The following is a 10,948-nucleotide window of genomic DNA, read 5'->3' on the forward strand; positions in this document are numbered from 1 at the left end:
CTTAAAGGCCTACTGAAAGCCACTACTACCGACCACGCAGTCTGATAGTTTATATATCAATGATGAAATCTTAACATTGCAACACATGCCAATACGGCCGGGTTAACTTATAAAGTGACATTTTAAAATTCCCGGGAAATATCCGGCTGAAACGTTGCGGTATGATGACGTATGCGCGTGACAAAGTCCGAGTAACAGAAGTTATGGTACCCCGTAGAATCCTATACAAAAAGCTCTGTTTTCATTTCATAATTCTACAGTATTCTGGACATCTTTTGCAATTTTTTTAATGAACAATGAAGGCTGCAAAGAAGACAGTTGTAGGTGGGATCAGTGTATTAGCAGCGGACTACAGCAACACAACCAGGAGGACTTTGTTGGAGCGCTAGCCGCGCTAGCCGCCGACTTCACCTTGACTTCCTACATCTCCGGGCCGCCAAACGCATCGGGTGAAGTCCTTCGTCCTTCTGCCGATCGCTGGAACGCAGGTGAGCACGGGTGTTGATGAGCAAATGAGGGCTGGCTGGCGTAGGTGGAGAGCTAATGTTTTTAGCATAGCTCTGTGCAGTCTGGTTGCTAAGTTAGCTTCAATGGCGTCGTTAGCACAGCATTGTTAACCTTCGCCAGCCTGGAAAGCATTAACTGTGTATTTACATGTCCACGGTTTAATAGTATTGTTGATTTTCTATCTATACTTCCCGTCAGGGGTTTGTTTCTTTTGTTTCTATATGCAGTTAAAGCAAGATGCTATCACGTTAGCTCGTAGCTAAAGCATTTCGCCGATGTATTGTCGTGGAGATAAAAGGCACTGAATGTCCATTTCGCGTTCTCGACTCTCATTTTCAAGAGGATATAGTATCCGAGGTGGTTTAAAATACAAATCTGTGATCCACAATAGAAAAAGGAGAGTGTGGAATCCAATGAGCCAGCTTGTACCTAAGTTACGGTCAGAGCGAAAAAAGATACGTCCATCGCTGCCTCTCAAGTCATTCACTGTAACGTTCCTCATCTACGAATCTTTCATCCTCGCTCAAATTAATGGGGTAATCATCACTTTCTCGGTCCGAATCTCTCTCGCTCCATTGTAAACAACGGGGAATTGTGAGGAATACTAGCTCCTGTGACGTCACGCTACTTCCGGTACAGGCAAGGCTTTTTTTAATCAGCGAGCAAAAGTTGCGAACTTTATCGTCGATTTTCTCTACTAAATCCTTTCAGCAAAAATATGGCAATATCGCGAAATGATCAAGTATGACACATAGAATGGATCTGCTATTCCCGTTTAAATAAAAAAAATTAATTTCAGTAGGCCTTTAAAGGTTAAATGTAATTTAGAAAAAGTTGCAATGTTGACTAACAAAACAAAGCTGTTTTTTTTTTCTTTCAAACTGTCATTGCTCAAAACATAATATTCAATCAAAATCAATGTTATTATGAATTATTGACCTATCCAAGGTTCCCATTATTTCACATCAAATATTCCACTAAGAAAAATATTTTTGGTGGAAGATTCTGCAAATTTCGAAAATAAATAATCCAAAAATTTACATTTTGTTGTTTTCTTACTGTATCGAAAAGGAACTGAACGGTGACCTCTAAACCGAAGTACGTACCGAACCGAATTTTGTGTGTACCGTTACACCCCTAGTGCCATACACTCCTTGAGGTATCATTTACTCATCACTAGTAAAAACAAAACAGTACTACTCTATATTTCCATTATATTGATTTTGCGGAAGTGTTTTTGTCTTGTGCAGCTTTTTGGCCACAATAAAAGCCGCATTTTACACTTAGTCACTAAATCCTAAACAACCTTCCCCCAGTAGACAATCCTGCACTAGAAATCATTGACCAACTCCTGGTGGAAAGAAACAGCATCGTCCACCACTAATTATTCACCTGCTTCGTTGAATATTATCAGTGGCTGTTTTCGCAAGGTTTTCGGAGGAGAATGCGTGACCAGGCCTGACCCGGACTGGATTGTTCTGGTTCTTGTTTGCTTTCAAAGTGAACCCTGCAAAGGCCAAAAGGCCTGTATCTAACGCGTGACATGACGCTGAGTTTTACTAACATGCCTGGAAGTGATAGGGCCTACAGGACATTCCTTCTGCAGAATGTAGGTCATCAGCAGTGGAGGGGCAGCCTGTGGATTTAAGTAAGATATGTAAAGGCCTGCAAAAATGTACACTACCGTTCAGAAGTTTGGAGTCACCCAAACAATTTTGTGGAATAGCCTTCATTTCTAAGAACAAGAATAGACTGTCGAGTTTCAGATGAAAGTTCTCTTTTTCTGGCCATTTTGAGCGTTTAATTGACCCCACAAATGTGATGCTCCAGAAACTCAATCTGCTCAAAGGAAGGTCAGTTTTGTAGCTTCTGTAACGAGCTAAACTGTTTTCAGATGTGTGAACATGATTGCACAAGGGTTTTCTAATCATCAATTAGCCTTCTGAGCCAATGAGCAAACACATTGTACCATTAGAACACTGGAGTGATAGTTGCTGGAAATGGGCCTCTATACACCTATGTAGATATTGCACCAAAAACCAGACATTATCTCCCCGTGAATGCGTGTACATTTAACCATAGTGTAATGATAAGTGTGACCAGTAGATGGCAGTCAAACATAAGAGCTATGTGTAGACTGCACTATGATGGTGATATGACTCAAGTAAAGACCAACATTTTGTATGTTCCATTGAAAATATAGAACATTACACACGGCGCTCAAAAATCTATCAAAAATGTTTTAGTACGACTTTGGTAAGCTATGAAGCCGCACCGCTTGATGGATTGTCGGCGCATTAAAAATATGAGTATTATTATGGTGTGTGTATAAGGTAAGACATTATCTGGCCTTTTGTTTTGTAATATTATACAAAAGCAACTTTTCTTACATTCTGTTACCTGCTGACCTGTATTTGGGATCTGCATAAATCCTGAAAAATTGCGCGCGTCCACCTTTGTAGTCAAAAAGCTTCTTCTTTTTCTCTATCTTCTAGTTATGGGACTTTCATCGTCCGCTGTTGCCATTTCTAATATAAAGTAGTGTAAAGTTCTTACTTATATCTGTCAGTAAACTCGCCATGAAAGCGCTAAAACATACCGGTGTGGTGAGTTTACATTATTCACCCAAGGAACTTTAGTTAATTAGTTGACAGGAAGTTGAATTAGCTAACAACTCCAGTATCTCCCCGTGAATGCGTGTACATTTAACTATGGTGTAATGATAAGTGTGACCAGTAGATGGCAGTCAAACATAAGCGCTATGTGTAGATTGCACTATGATGGTGATATGACTCAAGTAAACACCAACATTTTATATGTTCCATTGAAAATATAGAACATTACACACGGCACGGCGCTCAAAAATCTATCACAAATGTTTTAGTACGACTTTGGTAAGCTATGAAGCCACACCGCTTGATGGATTGTCGGCGCATTAAAAATATGAGTATTATTATGGTGTGTGTATAAGGTAAGACATTATCTGGCCTTTTGTTTTGTAATATTATACAAAAGCAACTTTTTTTACATTCTGTTACCTGCTGATCTGTATTTGGGATCTGCATAAATCCTGAAAAATTGCGCGCGTCCACCTTTGTAGTCGATAAGCTTCTTCTTTTTCTCTGTCTTCTAGTTATGGGACTTTCATCGTCCGCTGTTGCCATTTCTAATATAAAGTAGTGTAAAGTTCTTACTTATATCTGTCAGTAAACTCGCCATGAAAGCGCTAAAACAAACCGGTGTGGCGAGTTGACATTATTCACCCAAGGAACTTTAGTTAATTAGTTGACAGGAAGTTGAAGTAGTTGACAACTCCAGTATCGCCCCGTGAATGCGTGTACATTTAACCATGGTGTAATGATAAGTGTGACCAGTAGATGGCAGTCAAACATAAGAGCTGTAGGTAGACTGCACTATGATGGCAATATGACTCAAGTAAACACCAACATTTTATACAGTATGTTCCATTGAAAATATAGAACATTACACACAGCGCTCAAAAATGTTTTAGTACGACTTTGGTAAGCTATGAAGCCGCACCGCTTGATAAATTAAGTATTATTATGTTGTGTGTATAAGGTAAGACATTATCTGGCCTTTTGTTTTGCAATATTATGCAAAAGAAACTTTTCTTACATTCTGGTACCTGCTGATCTGTATTTGGGATCTGCATAAATCCTGAAAAATTAGATATGATATATATATTTATATACATACTAGATGTAGATATGCATAACTAGATATGACCATGTATGTTTATATACATACTAGATTTAGATATACATAACTAGATACGACAGATGTTTATATACATACTAGATGTAGATATACATAACTAGATATGACATAGATGTTTATATACATACTAGATGTAGATATACATAACTAGATATGACAGATGTTTATATACATACTAGATGTAGATATAAATAACTAGATATGACATAGCTATTTATATACATACTAGATGTAGATATACAGTACATAACTAGTCCGTGCCGACACGGTAGTCGATAAACTTCTTCTTTTTCCTCTATCTTCTAGTTATGGGACTTTCATCGTCCGCTGTTGCCATTTCTAATATAAAGTAGTGTAAAGGTCTTACTTATATCTGTCAGTAAACTCGCCATGAAAGCGCTAAAACATACCGGTGTGGTGAGTTTACATTATTCATTCAAGGAACTTTAGTTAATTAGTTGACAGGAAGTTGAATTAGTTGACAACTCCAGTATCGCCCCGTGAATGCGTGTACATTTACCCATGGTGTAATGATAAGTGTGACCGGTAGATGGCAGTCAAACATAAGAGCTACGTGTAGACTGCACTATGATGGCAATATAACTCAAGTAAACATTATATATGTTCCATTGAAAATATAGATTACACACGGCGCTCAAAAATCTATCAAAAATGTTTTAGTACGACTTTGGTAAGCTATGAAGCCGCACCGCTTGATGGATTGTTGGCACATTAAAACATGAGTATTATTATGGTGTGTGTGTATAAGGTAAGACATTATCTGGCCTTTTGTTTTGCAATATTTTGCAACTTTTCTTACATTCTGGTACCTGCTGATCTGTATTTGCGATCTGCATAAATCCTGAAAAATTGCGCGCCTCCGCGCCGACACGGTAGTCGATAAGCTTCTTCTTTTTCCTCTATCTTCTAGTTTTGGGACTTTCATCGTCCGCTGTTGCCATTTCTAATATAAAGTAGTGTAAAGTTCTTAGTTACATCTGTCCGTAAACTCGCCATGAAAGCGCTAAAACATACCGGTGTAGTGAGTTTACATTATTCACCCAAGGAACTTTAGTTAATTAGTTGACAGGAAGTTGAATTAGTTGATAACTCCAGTGTCCCCCGTGAACGCGTGTACATTTAACCATAAATATTAGGGCTGGGAATCTTTGGGTGTCCCACGATTCGATTCAATATCGATTCTTGGGGTCACGATTCGATTAAAAAAAAAAATTTTTTCGATTCAACGCGATTCTCGATTCAAAAAGGATATTTTTCCGATTCAAAAGGATTCTCTATTTATTCAATATGTAGGATTTCAGCAGGATCTACCCCAGTCTGCTGACATGCAAGCAGAGTAGTAGATTTTTGTAAAAAGCTTTTATAATTGTAAAGGACAATGTTTTATCAACTGATTGCAATAATGTAAATTTGTTTTAACTAGTGATGGGTCCGGCAACACCGATGCGTCGAGCTCATAGAGCAAAATCCTGTGTCGGTGCGCGTACCGCTTTTAGAAAGTCACGTGACCGATCATGAGCTGTTTCGGTCACGTGACCGATACGCAAACTGTGTCGCACTAACACTCTGTGCCCTGTGAGCGGGTCTTTTCTACAGCCGGAGAAATAATAACAAAGAAGAGAAATCGTCTAAAATTTAATACGTTGGAAAACTTTTTTTTTTAAATAAAATTTTTTTTAAAAATTCCCAGTACACAAGCACCCTCATTCACAACACGTTCTCTTAGATTTCCATGTTATAATACATGTTCACATTATTTATTGACTGTATCTAAAAAAAAGATACAAATATATTTTTATTTAAATGAAGATATGAAATAATCCTGAATTAAATACAATATTATTGTATATTCTAGGTCATAAAATCAGTGTCAGTTGAGTCCGTCCATAGGTTGGTTGCCTGTAGGGATTTTTAATGTCCAGCAGATGTCAGTATTTAGTGACACAGTATCGACACAGAATCAATACAGTTTTGCAATGTGTCGAAACGCTTCATGACGCCTCATCAACCCATCACTAGTTTTAACTATTAAATGAACCAAAAATATGACTTATTTTATCTTTGTGAAAATATTGGACACGGTGTGTTGTCAAGCTTATGAGATGCAAGTGTAAGCCATTGTGACACTATTGTTCATTTTTTTTTATAAATGTCTAATGATAATGTCAATGAGGGATTTTTAATCACTGCTATGTTGAAATTGTAACTAATATTGATACTGATGTTGATAATATTCATTTTTGTTTCACTACTTTTGGTTTGTTCTGTGTCGTGTTTGTGTCTCCTCTCAATTGCTCTGTTTATTGCAGTTCTGAGTGTTGCTGGGTCGGGTTTGGTTTTGGAATTGGATTGCATTGTTATGGTATTGGTAAATATGTTGTCCTGGTGCTTTTAGATCTGTCTGCTGCGTTCGACACCATCGACCACGCCACCTTAATCACTCGTCTTGAGAACTGTGTGGGCATTAAGGGCGCCGCCCTCAACTTGTTCCAGTCGTACCTAACCGACAGGAGTTTTTGTGTAAAAATAGACCGTTTTATGTCTTCCACAGCTCCTTTACCACATGGGGTCCCCCAGGGCTCAATCCTTGCCCCAATCTTATTTGCGCTTTACCTTCTCCCCCTTGGTTCTATTTTCAGGAAGTACGGTATTGCATTTCATTTTTATGCCGATGATTGCCAGATTTATTTTCCCATGGCACAAAATAACACGGTTCAACGTCTTATTGACTGCCTGCACGACATCAAAGCCTGGCTTTCAGCTAACTTCCTGAGCCTAAATGAAGACAAAACAGAAGTTATGTTGTTCGGTCCAAGTCGCTCTCCCTCCCCCAACGTTGACCTCGGCACTCTGACCCCGTATCTCAGCGACTTTGTCACAAACCTGGGGGTAAAGTTCGACTCAGATTTTAAATTCGAAAAACAAATCAGCAGCGTCGTTCAAAAAAGCTTTTATCAATCGCGCCAAATAGCAAAAGTGAAACCGCTTCTATCAGGACATGATCTCGAGAAATTAATCCACGCCTTTATCTCGACTCGTTTAGACTACTGCAATGCCCTGTATGTAGGCATTAGCCAGGCCTCCCTCGCCCGCCTGCAGCTCGTGCAGAACTCTGCTGCTCGTCTGCTAACACAGACCCGCAGACGTGAGCACATCACCCCTATATTAGCGTCCCTTCACTGGCTCCCTGTGCGTTACCGAATCAACTTTAAACTAATTTTATTTGTTTTTAAATGTCTAAACAACCTCGCGCCAACATATCTCTCCGACCTCCTTCAGCCTTACTGCCCCACCCGACCCCTAAGATCAGCCGATCAGCTGCTACTGACGGTCCCTGACACAAGGCTGAAGCTTAGAGGTGACAGAGCTTTCGCCGCTGCTGCTCCCAAGCTCTGGAACGACCTACCCCTTAAATCTCTCTTAAAAACATACTTTTATTCCATGGCTTTTAACACTGAGTGATATCCATCCTGCAATGGCGCCCCATAATACACCTATTGTGAACCTGTTTTTATGTTTTATTTATTTATTTTTTATTGTGTTCTGTTTGTGTTGTGTTTGCTCGGTACTCGTAATATCTTTTAACCTGCCCATTGTACAGCACTTTGGCTACCCCTGTGGTAAATTTTAAATGTGCTTTATAAATAAAGTCGATTTGATTTATTGCTGTGTATTGTTTTGTTGGATTGATTAATTAAAAAATTTAAAAAAATAAAAAATAAAATAAAAAAATAAACACCATTTAAAAAAAAAAGAGAGAATCGATTCTGAATCGCACAACGTGAGAATCGCGATTCGAATTTGAATCGATTTTTTCCCACACCCCTAATAAATATGATATGTATATATGATAAAAAGGGAAAGATCTGTGACAGCTCACACAAAGGTGTGCAACAGAGGCTGGACAAACTGGCTCTACAGGCCGGAGAACATCTGGTTAACTCCACTATGCACGAAATACTCTTTTGCAGCCTTCATGCTGATTAACATGCGTTTAATTGCATTTACAGACTACCATGTGGTTAGATTCTGTCAATGGGGTTTGTGTGAAATACAAACTATGTCAGTGGAGTGACGCAACTTCGTGTGTCGCGTTACCTGGGCGCGCTGCCTCTACGAGCCGGTAGCGACGCGGAACAGAAAAAACACCCGCAAACATGTGGACATTAGCACTTACTGCGACAATTGAGGACACAAAGCTCACCTTTACGTGGGTCGTCCGCCGCCTGTGAGCAGAAAGCTGGCCGCTAATCAAACGTGCTCGGTTGGCAGTAGTAGTCATGTGCACGTGGCAAGCTCTCCGCCAATGACGTGCCGGGGGGGCGGCTGATGCGGAAGTCGAATCGGTCCTAAAGCCCGCCCAATCCAATGACAGCCGTGTTGCGCTAATAGTAGCGACAAGCTAATGCTGTGGATGAACTTATAAACTAAACACGTCCACAAAAGTCTCTGAATTAAACGTTCCTTATTTTATAAAGATGTGTGGACAAAAAATGGCTTACTTTTCCGCAGTAGGGGGAAAAGCGTAGACATCTTATAAGTAGACGCAGCATTGGCCGCTGTGACGCGAGAAATTCGGCCGCCATCTTGAAGTGGTGATGAGGAGCCGGCGAGCAGCCTAAACTGACAGTTGACAAGTAGAAAACAAAGATGCCGGGCTGGTGTTCAGCGTTTTCCTGCTCAAATGAGCGGACTGTTGAAAACAGGAATCGGGGGATTCCTATTTTCACAAGTAAGATTTAACATTAATTGATTGATTGATACATAGATTGCACAGTACAGTACATGTTCCGTACAATTAACCACTAAATGGTAACACCCGAATAAGTTTTTCAACTTGTTTAAGACGGGGTCCACGTAAATCAATTCATGGTACAAATATATACTATCATCATAATACAGTCATCACACAAGTTAATCATCAGAGTATATACATTGAATTATTTACATTATTTACAATCCGGGGGTTGGGGGGGGGGGGTTGTTAACGTACTATTGGTTGTCCATCCATTTTTTACCGCTTGTCCCTTTTGGGGTCGCGGGGGGTCGCTGGAGCCTATCTCAGCTGCATTCGGGCGGAAGGCGGGGTACACCCTGGACAAGTCGCCACCTCATCGCAGGGCCAACACAGATAGACAGACAACATTCACACTCACATTCACACACTAGGGCCAATTTAGTGTTGCCAATCAACTTATCCCCAGGTGCATGTCTTTTGGAGGTGGGAGAAAGTCGGAGTACCCGGAGGGAACCCACGCAGTCACGGGGAGAACAAGCAAACTCCACACAGAAAGATCCCGAGCCTGGGATTGAACCCAGGCTCTTCTTCTCAGGACCTTCGTATTGTGAGGCAGATGAACTAACCCCTCTTCCACCGTGCTGCCCTACTATTGGTTGTATTTTGTGAAAATAATATTACCACAGAGTCGAGAAGGAGCAAAGATTTTCAATAGTACTGAAACCGTAGCCGCTAGCAAACAAGAGTATGACCATAATAAAATTGCTTGTCAATTAAATTAATTACATTTAAAAATGTCATACTAGATAATAATAGATAATATATACCATAATAGATGGTCTCCTTCTGGCCCCACTATGGACTGGACTCTCACTGTTAGATCTACTATGGACTGGACTTTCACAATATTATGTCAGACCCACTCGACGTCCATTGCATCCGGTCTCCCCTAGGGGTGGGGGTTGCACCCACATATGCGGTCCTCTCCAAGGTTTCTCATAGTCATTCACATCGACGTCCCATTGGAATTGTGAGTTTTTCCTTGCCCTTATGTGGGCTCTGTACCGCGGATGTCGTTGTGGCTTGTGCAGCCCTTTGATACACTTGTGATTTAGGGTTATATAAATAAACATTGATTGATTGATACTTGAATAACATAACATGAAAAACAAAATTCACCAGCCGCCACTGATTGTGATGCATTCTCATTTTAGGCAAAGTATAACACAATACTTTCTTAACAGTATAATTGTAACCAGGAATAAGTCTTCAAGTAACAATATTCAAATACTAACATTGTTGGGTAAAACAGAATTTGGTTTTATTCTGAATCCAGTGAAACAGATTGGTGGTTTTAGCTGATATAAAGACTTTCAGGTGTTTATATATGTTTATGTTGAAGTATTTGGCAGACGCTTTTATCCAAAGCGACATACATAAAAAATACATATAAAACAATCACTGCAAACATGATAATTTAAAGGAAGAATGTAATACAAAATATCAATACAAAGTGTCAAGACAGAATAAACTCTCTGCTGCTGCAGCAACAGAGATACAGTCTATAGGTCCCTAAGATATATAGATATCTAAAGTAATCATACATTGTTTATGTAGGATATATGCATGTATATATAACCTAATCATATTGTTTCTTCAATTTAAAAATAGCTGACCGTTTTTTTCCCCCTTCTCTGGGATTATTTTCCCAGTTTTGATCTCGGACATCTGGTCACTTATAGCATTTAAGAATATTCTATTACTGTTAAGCAAACTATGGATAATAAAACACGCCAAAACATGTGTCCTTTATCATAGCTACACGTATGACCAAAAACCCGCGTGAAAATAAGTGGTATTCAGTGAGGTAAAATGATTTAAATGCGCTGACAGTTCATTGCTCCTGCCAAATGAATTGCACTGAGTGGAGCGGATCACCTCTCC

General features: G+C 39.7%; 1 protein-coding gene across 1 annotated transcript in view; it reads right to left on the reverse strand.

The window, feature by feature from the left end:
- The window catches only part of sfxn2 (sideroflexin 2), a 28,323-nt gene extending 19,872 nt beyond the window's left edge, over positions 1-8,451 (reverse strand). The window contains exon 1 of the mRNA XM_062057193.1: positions 8,365-8,451. Within this exon, the coding sequence (XP_061913177.1) occupies positions 8,365-8,425 (61 nt within the window). The 5' untranslated portion in view covers positions 8,426-8,451. The remainder of the gene's footprint in view (positions 1-8,364) is intronic.
- Between the last annotated feature and the right edge of the window lie 2,497 nt (positions 8,452-10,948).

Source organism: Entelurus aequoreus, linkage group LG08, assembly GCF_033978785.1.
Source record: "Entelurus aequoreus isolate RoL-2023_Sb linkage group LG08, RoL_Eaeq_v1.1, whole genome shotgun sequence".
In the NCBI taxonomy this organism is placed as follows: domain Eukaryota; kingdom Metazoa; phylum Chordata; class Actinopteri; order Syngnathiformes; family Syngnathidae; genus Entelurus; species Entelurus aequoreus.